The following is a 17,559-nucleotide window of genomic DNA, read 5'->3' on the forward strand; positions in this document are numbered from 1 at the left end:
AATATATGGCAAACATTCAATTATACAAAGACAAGACATACAACTATATGTAGACAGAGGTATATATAGGTATATATAGGCTTTTCCCTATCTTCGGCATTTTGGAGGCGCTGCTCTGTTCCAATTACGGGGAATGCTGTTGCTCCATCTTCCCTGCCGAAGAGCTTTTTGTTTGTAAACTTTTTCCTTTTTGATCGAATTGCCGGCATTTTCTGGCATTTCCTTATAGATGCCTAAATGCCTCCTCGCTTTTAAAAGCGGCACCTATTTATCTACTCACTGTTTTCAATCTGCTAAATTGGCAGTGCTGGGCTGAAGGCCAGAAGCTCACTCTGATGTGGGCTTTGAACTACCAACCTTCCGATTAGCAAGATTTACTGCAGCTGGTGGTTAACCTGCTGTGCTAAAGCCCGGCCCAAACCTGTTAAAAATATTGGCTTGTTAATTTTGTGGATATGGAGGACAAACTGTACCACAGCTATAAAAATGAGAGCATGTCTATGCCCAAAACACATAAAAATCAAACCTCTTGAGTAAAATACAGTGGGGCCCTCACCACAGTTTCCAGGACCCATCGTGCATACCAAAACCCATGAATGCTCAAGTCCCATCATATACAAGGGTGTTGTAAAATGATGTCCCTCATATAAAATGGCAAAGGCAATGTTTGCTTTCTGGATACACACACACACCATGTATTGAGTGGGGGACAGCCCCCAAGTTAACAACATTTGACTCACAAATGACTCATAGTTAAAAGCAGGGGTGAGACAACAGGAAGTGAAAGAAATCTATCCCTAAGAAGGGAAATTCACTTCTGAAAGAGTTATCGGGGAAATGTGACTCCACTGAAGCTTTATCACAAATCCTTTTTTCGACAGCAAACTACATTTTCAAAATGCAATTCTCACAGGGACATAAGTAAGGGGAAATCTTCTGAAGAGGGGCAAAGACAGCAAAATAAACCCTTCTCTATGCTATCCAAAGATATATATATATGGCTAAACTTAATAAATGTACCTGTTCCAACTTACATCAAAATTCAACTTAAGAACAAACGTACAAAACCTAATGGGGACTGCTTGTGTGTGTGTGTGTGTGTGTGTGTGTGTGTGTGTGTGCATCACAGGTGGATGAATCCATCAATACAAACGGCCCACCTTATTCCAAACCAAGCTCTGCAAGGAGATTTTGGTGTAATCCTTAAAATAAAAACAAAAATCAATTTCCTTCAAGCAAACAAGTGTGGCTGGGGAGACAGAAGGCTACTAAATGTCTAGAGGGGCTGGCAGTGGTTTCCTTTGTTCTCTTTAAGATGGTTTTTCCACAATGTGAAATAAATAATAAAAGAGGTACAGGAAAGGCGAGCCTGTAGGTAACTTGGATCCAAACAATGTAGGACTTTAAAGGTTATAACCAACACATCATATTTTGCCTGGAAACCAATTGGAAGCTGGTGGAGTGACTTCAGTATGGATATAATATGCAGAACCACAAAGACAGGTGGACAGCCTGGACCATGTTCCAAATATCAGCATTAATTACCAGAATGTTGAGCACTTCTCTTTTCCGTGGCTTCTAGAACAATATGCATGAACTGTTATTTTTGGCTGATCTTTTTTATTCATTTAATGTATGTCATCACTTCCTTTCTTTTCCTTTCCTTTTCATGGAAATGGGTGGGGTGGGGTGATATCAAAATCACAGGTAAGCCATGTCTTGTTTTCTTCCTTGTTACTGTAATATCATTATAATATGAAATCATTTTTCCCCCCAGATTTTGCATTCTTTGCTCCCAGTGTCATACACATACATACATGTATGACCTGCTTGCTTGAGGAATGCAGAATCTGGTAGCTGTGTGATATCCTTTTCAGGTCTTCCATAACACATCTACAGCGGCAGTATATTCACTAACCAAGTAACAACCTGTGTGCTTCTTTATCTTTGCACTAACGTTGCATAACAATTTGTTTAATGCAAACTACCGCATTTTGCTGAAAAAGTGCAACCTAAAAAGAAACCAAAATAAATCTACCAGCAATTTCCTTCTTAAAAACAGTCCGAAACATTTCTAGTTCGTGTCGCTTAGCCTTAGGTTGGATGAATAATTTATTTTTATTCTCTTGGGCTTGTCTCCCCCTGTAGATGTGTGCATGGTACCTGCTTGCCAATCAATGCATTTTCATACAGTTGTAAATGCCTGCAGGGACATGGGGGAGTCCTCTGTGATGAAGATGAAGAACTGTTTAACCCCTGCCAGTCCATCAGATGTAAACATGGTAAATGCAGGCTTTCAGGCCTTGGGAAACCGTATTGCGAATGCAGCAGCGGATACACTGGGGACAGCTGCGATAAAGGTAAATAATCTGGCCAGATCATCATCATTCCAATTCACAAGAGGGGAAAAATATCCTTTTATTTTGAAAACATATAAAATGGGGGAAATCCATCCTTTTACATCCGTAGTACACTTTTTTATATTTTTAATTTTTTTCTTTCCCTATTTATTTCCCCATAAAAGAGCGATAGAACATTTGTCTCATAAGAAATACATTTTTTAAAAAGAATAACTGATTATTTTGTAATGGAGAGAGAGAGAGAGAGAGAAAGGGTTTTTTAAAAAATAAAAAATTACAATAGTCCTTGAATTTAATATTAGCACTTGGAAATTTTTTCTTTCATCCAAGATTTTGCTGTGCAAATCTTTTTCTTTATTCAGAAGCAACTTTTTTGCTATATTTAAACTGCCACCTTTTACCTGCTGTATCTTTCTGTATTTATTGTTTCTCTACCTTCTGCAACTGCGAAGCCAAATCCAATGATTCTGCTCCTAGTTTTATCACAAACTCTACTTTTGACCTCTCATCTTCAACTGATTTGTCACAGCGAATTATACAGGTGAGATGGATAAAAAGGGTGCCTTTTTCTCTCCACTGTCTTGCTCTTTTCTCTTCTTATCTATCAAGGCTCTTTTATTTCTCCTGTCTTTTCCCCCTTCACTCTCTTTCTTTCTTGAGCTGATATTTATTTATTTTGCATTTTGTATCAGTGTGACTAGAATAGAATATGGGGGGTCAAGCGTTTAAACCAGATGTCTTCTATTTAAACTGGTTTTATGCCTCAGTAATTTATGAAGTTGGTGGAATGTAGTTTCTATTAAATAACAGATTGAATAATATTTAACTCTTGGGCTAATAAACAAAATTGCATGTTGTCTCAAGCACTTCCCAATAGTAAAAGAAACCAGCTGGCTTCACGGTTAAGAGCAGATGATGTGTATTTTTGTAATAAAGGAAAAGATTTAAATTTCCAATTTTCTTGTCATTGTAAGAGTACTGTATTTATGGCTTAGATGCAAGCCATCGTTGAAAATAAGCCGATCGGAATGGGCAATCCACTTTATATCACAATAATTATTTTTCTAAGTTAGACGGAACGTAAAACAAGGAAACTATATTTAGAAGTATTTTATTAGCGTGGTAGTTGCCCTTTTAGGATAGATATCTGCATGTGATTATGTCATTTTGGCGATGTTCTTTCTTCCCTTGTTCCAGAAATCTCTTGTCGAGGGGAACGAATCAGAGATTACTTCCAAAAGCAGCAAGGTTACACCGCATGCCAGACGACCAAGAAGGTATCGAGACTAGAGTGCACGGGAGGGTGCGCAAGTGGGCAGTGTTGCAGGCCGCTGAGGAGCAAGAGGCGGAAATACTCCTTTGAATGCACAGATGGGTCCTCTTTCGTGGATGAAGTAGAAAAGGTGGTGAAGTGTGGTTGTACAAAGTGCCCCTCCTAAGCAAGCCCAACTTGCCCGACTTGTCCTCTTTTTTTTTAATGTTGTATACTGATTGACCATGTCTCGGACTAATTAATGCTTCATAGTGGAAATATTTGAAATATATTGTAAAATACAGAACAGACTTATTTTTATTATGAGAATAAAGACTTTTTTCTTTAAATGCAACAACAGCCAGAACAACAAAATTCAAATGCTTGAACTGAGACTTCTTGTAAGCAAGAGCTTTGAAGAAGATTTTTTTAAAACAGAGAAACTGGTAACATTTCAACGGCAGTCGGAAATTTAATTGCTTCTTGACCTCAACACATCCTTTATGGCACACTGAAGATAAACAGGCACCCTGTCCAAGTGACATTCAACCCTGGCATCTTAATGATGAAAAAGTATGGGACATTTTTTTTAAAAAAAATTATATTACTATTTTTAACAATAGATTTTGGTCTTGGTTTCACTCTCGTAATAAAAGCATATCAAACTCTTTCATGGAATTGGAGAAAGGGTGTCAGGTGAAAATGATCCATTTCACAAATAGGTGATGCTTTTTACCTACCACACAAATGATCATGTTGGGAAAATTAAGCCTCTTGCCTCCCAGACAGAAGAGGAGTCACCATAATCCTAAAATCTACTGATGTATTCTGTTATGTCGGCATGTTAGCAGGAAAAGAAATCCAATAAGTGTTTATCTACCCTCTTTCCAGTATTAATTTGTTGTAATATAAATGTTAAGGGGACGATAAAATAGATTATTGTTGGGAAAATTAGGTATTATATGGAGTTTTGGTTCTATGAGTTCTGAACAGCTCTATACAGTATTCGGTTTATTGAGAAATATTTATTGTATCAAAGTACACTGTACTTAACATTTAGGCCACCCCTTTTACTGTTTTTACAATGCTTTAATATATATTAATTTATATTTGTCCTGATATTTTTGTATTTCCTATTGTTGTTTTTTAAAACAAAGACTTAAAATCAGGATATTTGCAATAGGACTAATATAGCTTGTTGTCATGGGGTAAATAGATTTGGTCTGGGTTCTTAATTTTTACCGTAGCAACTTATCATCTGCTGTCACAGCTAGGAAAAGATGCTGGAAACAACATCTGATGTCGTTTTCATGATTGCAAAGAATTGCAGCATCTCTTGAGTCCTTGTAATGTAAGAAGAAAAAATGTCTTTACAGTAGATGGCAAGTGTGTTAGAAGTGATCATTTCCCTAAATATTATTACATTACAAAATGATGTGTAGGAAATAACACTAGAAAGTAGATCTTTACAAACTAATATTCCCTTGGCGTTCCTTACCTTTAAAATTAAAAGAGAGAGGCTGTACTACCAAGAACTGTGACTTTTCCCGAATATTAAAACTACTTTACTTGCCCTAATGTTTCCCTTTGTTAACATGTTGCTGCTAAATCTCAATATAGAATTGGTAATAATTCTTCATAGTGGGTTGTGTTCTTTTTTCAGTAAATCTCGGGGTACCCTGTGAAAAGGGTTTTTCAACTTTTTAAAAAGAAAAAGTTAGATGTACATGTGTAATACAGTGTTGCTTTGTCTTATTTGGACTGATATCAGTATCTTTACTGATGTTTGTAAATTAAACAGATATTTACTTCAGTGCCAGCTTTTGACTTGTGTTTTTCCACTTGTTCAACAGTTCTTAATTTAATCCCTTTAAGTTTTGCTTATTGCAAAATAAACTTTTGCAAACTATCCCAAGACATTCCCATCTAGGTTGGCATATTCCTAAAAACTAAATAATTAACTAATCCACTCAACATCAGTAAACTTTTTTTCTGAATGTTTCTAAATTTCTTTAACAAAGCAACTAGAAACACTATGCGATTATACAAAAACCTGTTTATATAGTATCCTATACAATACTATTTATTTGTCGTGTCAGATCAACCAGTCAATTATATTACATTTCTAACAGAACAAAGCAAACAAACAGACAAAATACAACATTTGTGAGTTTTGGTAGTTGATTAAATGTCCTTTGACCAGTATCTGGCCACTTGGAGTGCTTCTGGTGTTGCTGCAAGAAGGTCCTCCATTGTGCATGTGGCAGGGCTCAGGTTGCATTGCAGCAGGTGGTCAGTGGTTTGCTCCTCTCCACATTCGCCTATCGAGTATTCCACTTTGTGGCCCCATTTCTGAAGGTTGGCTCTGCATCTTGTGGTGCCAGAGCGCAGTCTGTTCAGCATCTTCCAAGTTGCCCAGTCCTCTGTGTGCCCAGGGGGGAGTTTCTCATTTGGTATCAGCCATTGGTTGAGGTTCAGGGTTTGAGCCTGCCACTTTTGGACTCTCGCTTGCTGAGGTGTTCCAGCGAGTGTCTCTGTAGATCTTAGAAAACGATGTACAATACTGAATTTCAGGGACCTTTTGATATATAAGAAAAACAAATCTTGGTGCTTGAATGTGTGGACTGTGAAAGCTGCAGTCAATGGAGGAAGCAAAACATTATTTCAAATTAAATGAAACGAAATAAAACGATTTTATTCACTTCACTTTATTTCTTAATTAGTCGCTCTCCACCAAGGTGCTCTGTGCGACTTACAATTTAAAATAGCATTTCACAATATAAAAACATTCAACATAAAAACATTCAACAGTGACTATTTGGCAAATTAGATCTGATTACTTAAATGCACAACCAAACAGCCAAGTCTTGAGCGCTTTTACAAAAGGTTGCAACTCCGACATTGCTCTAACATATGGAGGCAATGAGTTCCACAGAATTGGAGCATAGATAGAAAAAGCTCTACGCCTTGTAGTTTCCAGTAGTTATTGACCATCCAAATGACCTTATCAAAACAGACAATATAAAAACAATATAGAGTATACATCTAGTCCAAGTAAAATTATAAATATACAAGTGCAGAGAGAAAAATTGAGGATGGCCAATAAAATAAAAGTAATAAAATTTGAAGAAAACGGCATTCTCTAATTTGATGCCTTCCAAAGGTCTTGGGCAAATAACACTCCCATAATCCCCAAGTCACATGGCCAGTGACCAATTGTCATGTAACTGGGGATGATGTGAAATGTTGCTCAACTGTTCTGGAAGGTGCTTTCAGAAAATCTGAGATTCAATCTCTAGCATTTTAGTTACTAAAGACATCAGGTAATAGGTATGTGGAGATGTCCTCCTGATCTCTGGAGAGAGCTGCCAGTTAATAATAGGCAGTGTTTATGGAATAATTGTATGATCCACCACTGTTAATAAGAAAAGAGCACATCTGTCTGGGACTACCATCAGAACAACAATGCTATATTGACAGAGTGCTTTAGGTTGCATCGAAGCAAGTTGTAATGGTAGGTTTGAAATCAAAATTCCAATTGTGACCAGCTGCAGCTTATTAGTTCCTTTACTTAACTACTCAGGAAAGTTTTGTATGGAGCTGCACCTGTAGGCCATTAGGAATTGTGGGAGATGAAGCCCAAAATTTCTGGAGGGCCAAAGTTTGCCCATACCTGGTCTGGTGGCATTTGTAGGCAGCGATGATCATATCAACAGGATGACTGCCAAGATGACGTCCAGTTTTATACTGACATAAAGCATAACTACATATACAGTGTTCCCTCGCTACTTTACGGTTCACTTTTAGCAGATTCGCTGTTTCGCAGGTTTTTGAAAATATTAATAAAAAAATATAACATATTAAATATTTGCAGCCAGGGGAGGCCAGGCACCCTGGAAGTGCGGCAGCCTGAGGCGGGCAGGTGCCCTTGGGATGGGCCGGGAGGCGGGTAAGGAAGCGTGGGTAACAAAATAATATATAAAATATATAAAATAATGTATAAATATTAAAATTAATATGCCGTTCCTACTTCATGGATTTTCACTTATCGCGGGTGGTCCTGGAACGGAATCCCCGCGATAAGTGAGGGAACATTATATTGTCCAAACCATTCCAGCCCACATGATTGATTTCCATAGGCATGCTGAAGCACTGACTGAATTCAATCCAATCACCCAAAATCTAGCCACTGCCTGTATTCAGGCATGCTGCTTCATTAATGCATGAATCATTTCTGAATATGCATGAGGTGATTAGGTTTAATTGAAAAAGCCATATACATAACAGCGTTATAGTGACACTGACATTATGCATTAATGACCTTGCACATTTGAACTGTCGGGAGCATTTTTATTACATCTACAATGCTCCAATATTCATAAGCTTGCAAGCAACTAAATTATACATAATGGGTTACTTGTAATTAATTCGTTGTCACCAAAATAAAGGCACAATTAATTTATTGATGATTGTGTGCTATTTTCTAAGATATATCACTTTAAAACTTTCACTGTGTACCTTTTCCTTTTATCATTTTGTTTCACAGGTTAGCGGCTTGTTGCATCTGATCTTTAAAAAAACAGTAATAGTTCCTTCTAAATAACAAGAGATTTTTTAATATATATTTTTTGATGATATGCGCAACAAACTATTTTGGAGGGCTTGGAAATGTCATTGTAACTATTTTTAAAAGTAACTTTTCAATCTTCTTGTTTACACATGTTCTTGTCTACATAAGTAAGCTTCATTTGCATAGGAGAAAGATTATTTTTCTGAGTCCTTAGCCTAGCCTAAAGCACGCAGGAATTGGGATTCCCAAATGAGAATAAGCAAAATGAAAAGAGTTCCACCTCCACCCCTTTTTCTGAGACACACAGGTGGCAAATAAATGGGAAAATGGTATAGTCACCATGTCTGTTGTTGACCTCTTCCATTTCAACTTCTCCACCATGTTTCTGGAGTTCAACCCTGACAACAGGTAGCTATTTATTTATCGTGTCAGGGGCAACCAGATAATTGTATTACATTTCTAACAGAACAAAACAAACAAACTGACAAAATACAAAATTTGCAAGCTTGGTAGTTGATTAAATGTCCTTTGACCAGTATCTGGCCACTTTGAGTGCCTCTGGTGTTGCTGAAAGAAGGTCCTTCATTGTGCATGTAGCAGGGCTCAGGTTGCATTGCAGCAGGTGGTCAGTGGTTTGCTCTCCTCCACACTTGCATGTCGTGGGTTCCACTATGTAGCCCTATTTCTTAAGATTGGCTCTGCATCTTGTGGTGCCAGAGCGCAGTCTGTTCAGCGCCTTCCAAGTCTCCCAGTTTTCTGTGTGCCCAGGGGGGAGTCTCTCATTTGGTATCAGCCATTGATTGAGGTTTTGAGTTTGAGCCTGCCACTTTTGGACTCTCGCTTGCTGAGGTGTTCCAGCGAGTGTCTCTGTAGATCTTAGAAAACTATTTCTTGATTTAAGTCATTGATGTGCTGGCTGATACCCAAACAAGGGATGAGCTGGAGATGTCATTGCCTTGGTCCTTTCACTATTGGCTGCTACTTTCTGGCGGATGTCAGGTGGTGCGTGGTGAGATGTGTTCCACACTGGGCTTGCATACTCAGCAGCAGAGTAGCATAGCGCAAGGGCAGATGTAGCAGAAGTGCGTAAAGAGTTAAAATGACACACAGCAGCAGCAAAATTCCTTTGTCTTGATCCCAACAAACATCCAAAGATAAACCAATAATGGTATTGCAATCCTTAAAATGATAGCAAGGCTGTTCCTCAACACAGTTGTTAAACTTCCTTACAATCAGAGGCGGCCCTAGGTAATTTTCAAAGGTAAGCAAATAGTATTTTGGCGCCCCCCCCCCCCCACCACCAATCACTGATAGATATTTTCTGTTCTTCATGGGAGTTCTGTGTGCCATATTCAGTTCAATTCCATCATTGGTGGAGTTCAGAATGCTCTTTGATTCTAGGTGAACTATACATCCCAGTAACTACAACTCGCATATGTCAAGGTCTATTTTCCCCCAAGAGCGCCTCAAGAGCGCCCCTGGGCAAAATCAACTATACTGCAAATGCTTACTTTGCGTAATGGGTTGAGCCGCCCCTTCTTACAATCAACAGGTCCTCTGCAAGGAGAAAGGTAAGCTATAACTGAAATAACGATATGTAGAACATGTGAGAAATCGGTTACCAACTCTCTCAATACTAACACAGCCTTTTAGGCCTGCTTAAGTTTGAAATGTTAATGCATCAGGAAGGAGGCAGGGCGGGGGGGGGGGAGGGGGGCTGTTCCACTTATTCTTTTTCCCAGTTTCCCTTAGTATGCTTTCCGACTGCTTTATACATTCAATATCTTTCCAATTCTCCACATTAAAGGTAGGTTGAATGGAGTGTCCCACATTCCCTATTGATCAATATTGACTATATGTACACCAAAAATAATAGAATTTTCAAAATATAATTGGATGCAGAATCATGATCATGAGTAACATATTTGCATAAAGTATGAAAAAAGTGTATATCAAATCAATATGACAAGCAATAATATTTCTGTAGTTTTGGTTTTAGTACACTATGGAGAATTTAATTTGAATATTTCTTCCTGAAGATTGTGGAAAGAGATAAACTCCATTAATTGATCTTCTAATAGGCTACACACAACGCCCGTGGTTCTTTCATCATTTGTATACAGGTTAAGTGTAAAACATTCTTTCTAGGCTGCTATGAAAAATCGGTAGCCCAGTTCTCTAGTGACTAGCATTTTACGTCTCATAAAAGAAGAAAATACACTGAACAGAGACACTGTGAAAGCTAAGATGGTGGTAGAGTGGCATACCCTGCAATATGCAGTTAAGTAACTTGGAAAGGATAGAAGAGGAGATGGGAAATAGGAGCGTGTTTAGGCAAACAGCCAAAACATTACAGGCACTTGAATAACTTGGACTTCTTAAGCTTTTGAAGGAAACAAAGAACAAGGAACAAAAGAAATCCCTGAATGTAACGTTTACACTTGACCTTTCTTTGGAAGTATAAGAGCTTGTTTCCAGAAGAGACCTTCAAAAGCACCCCAGGTGGTATCCTTCCTCTCCCCTCCTCACATACTCATTCATTAGGTACGTGACAGTGCTGGGTCCTGAGCATTTTAGCAACAAAATCTCTAAAGGATATTAGCAAAGTTCCATGAATAGTAGCATCTTACATCTCAGAAACATCCCTTAAAGAAATGTTGATGCAGAAGGATATTTCCACCTAAAACCTTCAAACTGGGAATAACCTTGGTTTAAATAATAGTGTAGTACATGGTTTTCAAGGAGTGACAGTAAGCATACAAATGCTTACTGTCACTCCTTGTCAGATGTTTTTAAGTTGGTCAAATCCATATCTTCAGTGTTCATGCATGAACTGACTAAATCTATCTTTGGAAATTATCTAAGACTCAATAAGGGAAACTTTCTGAAACCTAAGCACATGATACTAATGCTTTCATTCCCCAGTCCCCAATATGTAATACTTAGAAGGATAAACAAAAACATATTTATTTATTTATCGTGTCAGGAGTGAACCAAAAATTGAATTTTTTTTAAACGCACACAAAGTTTGAAAACTTGTCATTCTATTAAATGTCCTTTGACCAGTATCTGGCCATTTGGAGTGCCTCTGGTGTTGCTATAAGAAGGTCCTCCATTGTGCATGTGGCAGGGCTCAGGTTGCATTGTAGTAGGTGGTCAGTGGTTTGCTCTTCTCCACACTCGCATGTCGTGGACTCCACTTTGTAGCCCCATTTCTTAAGGTTGGCTCTGCATCTCGTGGTGCAAGAGTGCAGTCTGTTCAGCACCTTCCAAGTCGCTCAGTTTTCTGAGTCTCTCATTTGGTATCAGCCATTGATTGAGGTTCTGGGTTTTAGCCTGCCACTTTTGGACTCTTGCTTGCTGAAGTGTTTCAATGAGTGTCTCTGTAGATCAGGGGTCCTCAAACTTTTTAAACAGTGGGCCAGGTCACAGTCCCTCAAACAGTTGGAGGGCCGGATTGTAATTTGAAAAAAAAAAGAATGAATTCCTATGCACACTGCACATCATCTTATTTGTATTGCAAAAAACACTTTAAAATATAATAATTAAAATGAAGAACAATTTTAACAGCTATAAACTTAGTATTTCAATGGGAAGTGTGGGCCTGCTTTTGGCTGATGAGATAGGATTGTTGTTGCTGTGTGCTTTCAAGTAGTTTCAGACTTAAGTTGATCCTGAGCGAGAGCTGGATAAATGACCTTGGAGGGCCATATCCGGTCGCGGGGCTTAGTTTGAGGACCCCTGCTGTAGATCTTAAAAACGATTTCTTGATTTAAGTCGTTGGGAGTGCTGGCTGATATCCAAACGGGATGGGCCGGAGATGTCACTGCCTTGGTCCTTTCACTATTGGTGGCTACTTCCTGGCGGATGCCAGGTGGTGAGGCTCATTCCCTCAAGTGGCCAGAACAAAAACATAAAGGGAGGAAAGTTAAAAAACACATTGAAACAAACGACAGAAAATGCAACACAATATGTTTTGTATTGCATTACTGTTATGTAATTCTTGGTATATGTATGTGTGTGTGTGTGTGTGTGTGTGTGTGTGTGTGCGTGCGTGCGTGCGTGTATATATATATATATATATATATATATATATATATATATATATATGATGTGTATATAAGCTTTTTGGGTGATTCTCCACCCCATCACAATAATGCACTGAAAATTGAGCCTGCTTAATAGCCATCTAATAATGAATATCGCATGCAAAAGAAAAAGGATGATTGCAGAACATCTTTAGCATCTATACATTGCAGTGTTCTGGAGGAGGAAATCACTGACTGAAATCCTGAACAAGGGCAGTCTTGATAGAAGAAAAGAATATATAGCAACCTTTTCTTCGAACTCATTTTTTTCTAATTGTATATATCTTCAGTAGAAGCTGGACATGAGAGAAGCCTTCCACAAGGATGGTAAAACATCAACAAAAAAAATCCGGGCATCCCCTTGGCAACATCCTTGCAGACAGCCAATTCTCTCACACCAGAAGCGACTTGCAGTTTCTCAAGTCTCTCCTGACACCAAAAAAAAAAAAAAAAAGTTTTAAGAGCACATCTCTCCTTAATCATTTTATCAGGGGAAGAGATAATGTCCAGTGTTTAGTTCAAAGCATGCTTATGGGTTCTGATATCAAGGAATGGTTGGCACTCATTCCCTGTTGGGAAAAGGTGAAAACTGAAGATGTGTTTGTTAATATAGTATGGCCATTGGATCTGCGGGGGGGGGGGGGGGGGGACTCTTCAATGTATTATGGAAATGAAAAACTGTACATAATAGTCAATCCTGTTGAAATGAATTATTTCCACCCGAAGTTACCATAAAGTCACCCTGGAGGACATGAACAATTTCTAGAGAGTTACCCCCTCTAGGAATTTGCTAGGTTCTGCAATCTGCCTCTGTAGTAATTACAGATGGAAGCATACCACAGAGTTCTCTGGGGAAACTTAAATATGTAGATGTAGGTAAGTGAATCACATGTACTAGTCCACAGGTCACACTGTACAGCAAAGGTAACACCGATGGATTTAGCATCCTTGAAAGAAACTCACACCTACTGAGGCATGTATGCCAAACCCAAATTTCGTACACACAAGGACCTGCTAGTATCTTTTGGGCAGCAATATAATAATACTTGACATACTATGCAGAAATAGTAATACTTTTTGAAAGTACAACCAGTGCCTGAATGTGGAATGAAGCTGGACAAAAAGGAAAAAAAACTAAACAAGAGCAACTGATTTGGGAAAAGAATCTCCTGTTAACTAACTGCCCGAGGTCGGCCTCCCCATATCTGTGAATTGAGAGATCTCTAGGGTAACATAACACCATTAAGTTGTTCTTTGATCTCACACCTTCTGTAGAACCTTTAAATCAATTAACCATGAAAATGCTCAGCTTCTTTTCTTTACAGAACATAAAACTACTTTGGTGTGCCTGACATGTTACTACATTATAGATCAAAGGTACCTGGGTTCTCAAGATCCAAATAAGATATTTATGAGGTTTATTCTTCGTCATCATCCACCCTCAGACAAACCTGTTGCATACCTTTGAATTTCAATGATGGAAGAAGAAGGCATTTTGAGCTAGTTGGGGATCTTTTTTGGTAGTGTTTAATAGGCAGCAAAATGTATTTTAGGAAGAAGCTTGGAGAAACAACAATAACTGCATTAGTTTAAATATTTTTAAAAATGATGTGACATTGTATACAACAACATTAGTGCCATTTAATCAGTTGCAATTCCTGGATATAGCCAGAAAACTAGTTGATTTTTTTTTGTTTTTTATCTACTGTGGTAGAGTATTTTTCAGTGTCAGAGAGTATTGTTCAGTGTCATAATGAAATTCATTTCATTATGCCAAAATTTCAAATCAATGGCCATTGTGAGAGTCACATCACAAATGTCTTGCACCGTGAAGATAGACACACAAAGTTATATGCATCCAAAAGGGATTTGTGAACTCCACTCATCATTTAGCTTACTTATACATCACAAGTTTAAAAATTTGATAGAATACTAAAATGAAACCAATGTCTTCAATTTTGTTCCTAAGAGTCAACAAAAAGAACAGTTGCTATTTCAGATTCTAGCAGGGCAAGTTTCAATACACACATCCACCTGATGTCTGGTCATTTTCTCATGCAATAAATCACAGTAAGAACAATCCCTAACCTTTTAAACCAGGTTATCTAATGGGAATTGCTGAACTCCAACTCCCTGCTGTCCCTAACTCCCTGCTGATTGTGTTTATCGGGGCTGCTGGTAGTTACAGTCCAATGACAGAGAGCTGTACAACCCTCACTCTGATCTAGATCATTTACTTATTCATTGAAAAAGAGAATTAGGAATTCATCAAAAATAAACGGAAGAGCAAAACTCCTGAGCGAAACACCTTCAGCATCCCTATCCTCGTCATAGGTAACTCACATGCCATGAAAGTCAAAAGGAAGAAAAATCACGGCCTGCCGCTCCTTCTCCGCCCCCCTCCTCCCTTCTCCTAAGGTAGTTGGATTTTTTTCTTTTAATTATTATTATTTTAATTTTATACCCAGCATACTAGACGACCCCTGACTTTTCATAAGATTTTCCAAGCCTAAAAAGTCATCTAGTACGACGGAAAATACGATAGGTTAAAATTGTTCTTTGTTTTAAATATTGCATTGTTTTCATTTTTTTTTTTTGCATTACAAATAAGGTATGTGCAGTATGTATACGAGTTTGTTTGTTTTTTCTCAAACTGATCACATGGTTGAGCATCTCTGTACAATCCTCAGATCAAGCAATGAATGCTGTCACCAGCAGAACCTGGGAAGGCAGCACAAGACCTAAGGAAAACATAAATCTTTTATTTTTTCCAGTGGAAAAATGGTTTTGCTTGGCTAGGGAGCAGGTGGTAAATAGAAAGTGCTAGTGGCACTTGCCATTCACAAGTATCCAGGCAGCAGCAGTGGTAGTCCTGAAAAGGATCCCTCAGTGATGACAGAAGACCCTGTCCAGATGTCCACATCCAAAAACATCAGGGACACACCGGAGTTCAGTAGTAACTTGCTGTATCTACACTGCCATGTACCTACGTTTTGAATTGAATTATATGGTCAGTGTAGAAATCAGAAGACGTTTACTTCTTGGGAGGAGAGCAATGACCAATCTCGATAGTTAAGAGTAGAGACATCACACTGGCAAGATCCGCATTGTTAAAGCAATGGTATTCTCTGTAGTAATCTATGGATGTGAGAACTGGATCATAAGGAAGGCTGAATGAAGGAAGATAGATGCTTTTTGAACTGTAGTGTTGGAGGAAAATGTTTGAGGGTGTCTTGGACCGCAAGAAGATCAACCCAGTCCATACTACAGTCCAACTGCTCATTGGAGGGAAAGATTTTAGAGGCAAAGATGATATACTTTGGATATATATATAGAGAGAGAGAGAGAGAGAGAGAGTCAGGAGAGGCTTAATAAACTGCATGAGAAGACAGGATAGCCTGGAGAAGACAATGATGCTGGGGAAAATGGAAGGAAAAAGAAAGAGGGATCAACCAAGGGCAAGATGGATGGATGTTATCCTTAGAGTGACTGGCTTGACTTTGAAATTGCTGGGGGTGGTGACAGTCAACCGAGGACTCTGTTGTGGGCTGGTCTATGAGGTCACAAAGAGTCGGAAATGACTGAATAAATAAACAACAAACAAATGTGTTTCAGTAAAATTAATGTGAAACAAAGTTAAAAGACCCCTGAGCCTTCTCCTTTCTAGGAGGATAATTTCTGGGGAATATGGAAAAGTACATTGATCTGTGAGCTAGAAGAAAAAATATTTTGAAAGAGAAAGGGAAGGAAATTCTTTATAACATCTTTATAATCTCCCATGTAATAGACTTCTTTAAAAAGTATATATCTCAAAACATTTATGCCAGCATGACTACTGACCAAATGATATTGGAAGTTTGTAGCCTAGACCGTTATCTTTTTCAGAATAAACATGAGCTAAGTAAACATGGCATCTATCTGAACTGCAGGGCACTTCTCTCCTTCGGCCACTTTGCATTTCCAATAGGACAATTACATTTTAAAACCCTGTTTTCCCTTTTGAAATTCACCAGTCTGACAGCAGCATCTGAACAATGATTGAAAAGGTAGGCTAAAAATTAAAGAGAATGAAATCGTGTATCAGCACCACCATCAAGTGGCCAAAATATAAAACTGAACAAAAGCTAAGGTATTACGGTTGGTTTATTTCTCTTTCTTTTAAAGAATGTGTTAAAGCCTCACAAATCGAGCTTCAATTGCTTTTAGTTGAAAAAGTTCCATTTTGGACTACAACCCAAGAATCACAGACACACAGAGCCTTTATTGGCATACAACAACAAAATCACAAGACCAAGTATATACAACAAGAGGAAGTCAAACAAAAAGAAAATATACTTAAAAATTACTAATCTCAAGGATAAAATTTGCAACAGTCTCACAGAAGAATGAAAGCAGCACATGTCCAGGATGGCTGGGGGATTCTGGGAGTTGTGATCCCAAAAGGTAATTTTTCCAAACTCTGATTTTATTTTAAATCAGGTTTTGCTGTGCAAGTAGCTCATCTCTGGCCTACCCAGTCAATTTTAAACAATGAATTTTAATTTTACCTTTTATTGCTATTGCATTCTAATATATCAGAAGACGCTTACTTCTTGAGAGGAGAGCAATGTCCAGTCTCGATAAAATAGTGAAGAGTAGAGACATCAGACTGGCAACAAAGATCCGCCTAGTCAAAGCCATGGTATTCCCTGTAGTAACCTACGGATGTGAGAGCTGGACCTTAGGGAAGGCTGAGCGAAGGAAGATCGATGCTTTTGAGCTGTGGTGTTGGAGGAAAGTGCTGAGAGTGCCTTGGACTGCGAGAAGATCCAACCAGTCCATCCTCCAGGAAATAAAGCCCAACTGCTCACTGGAGGGAAAGATACTAGAGACAAAGTTGAAGTACTTTGGCCACATCATGAGAAGACAGGAAAGCCTAGAGAAGACAATTATGCTGGGGAAAGTGGAAGGCAAAGGGAAGAGTGGCCGACCAAGGGCAAGATGGATGGATGGCATCCTTGAAGTGACTGGACTGACCTTGAGGGAGCTGGGGGTGGTAACGGCCGACAGGGAGCTCTGGCGTAGGCTGGTCCATGAGGTCACGAAGAGTCGGAGACGACTGAACGAATGAACAACAAATTCTAATATTTATATCATGTATTTTAACATATGTATTCTATAGTAATGTGTTTTAATACAGGCAGTTCCCAAGTTATAAACAAGATGGGTTTTGTAGACGTGTTCTTACGTTGAATGTGCTTGTAAGTGGGAAAAGGTATTTTTAAAAGTGTAACTCCAGCCATGGAAAAG

General features: G+C 38.5%; 1 protein-coding gene across 14 annotated transcripts in view; it reads left to right on the top strand.

The window, feature by feature from the left end:
• The window catches only part of SLIT2 (slit guidance ligand 2), a 294,505-nt gene extending 289,080 nt beyond the window's left edge, over nt 1–5,425 (top strand). For 10 of the 14 annotated variants that reach the window (XM_060777894.2, XM_067468987.1, XM_067468988.1 and 7 more), the window contains 2 exons: nt 2,149–2,360; nt 3,558–5,425. In XM_060777894.2, the coding sequence (XP_060633877.2) occupies nt 2,149–2,360; nt 3,558–3,799 (454 nt within the window). In that variant the 3' untranslated portion in view covers nt 3,800–5,425. Of the gene's footprint in view, nt 1–2,148; nt 2,361–2,812; nt 2,902–3,557 lie in introns of all 14 variants that reach the window. The other 4 variants (XM_067468990.1, XM_067468994.1, XM_067468992.1 and 1 more) reach the window with 3 other exon arrangements.
• Nucleotides 5,426–17,559: the final 12,134 nt, after the last annotated feature.

This window comes from Anolis sagrei, chromosome 5 (assembly GCF_037176765.1).
Source record: "Anolis sagrei isolate rAnoSag1 chromosome 5, rAnoSag1.mat, whole genome shotgun sequence".
NCBI classification, from domain to species: Eukaryota; Metazoa; Chordata; class Lepidosauria; order Squamata; family Dactyloidae; genus Anolis; species Anolis sagrei.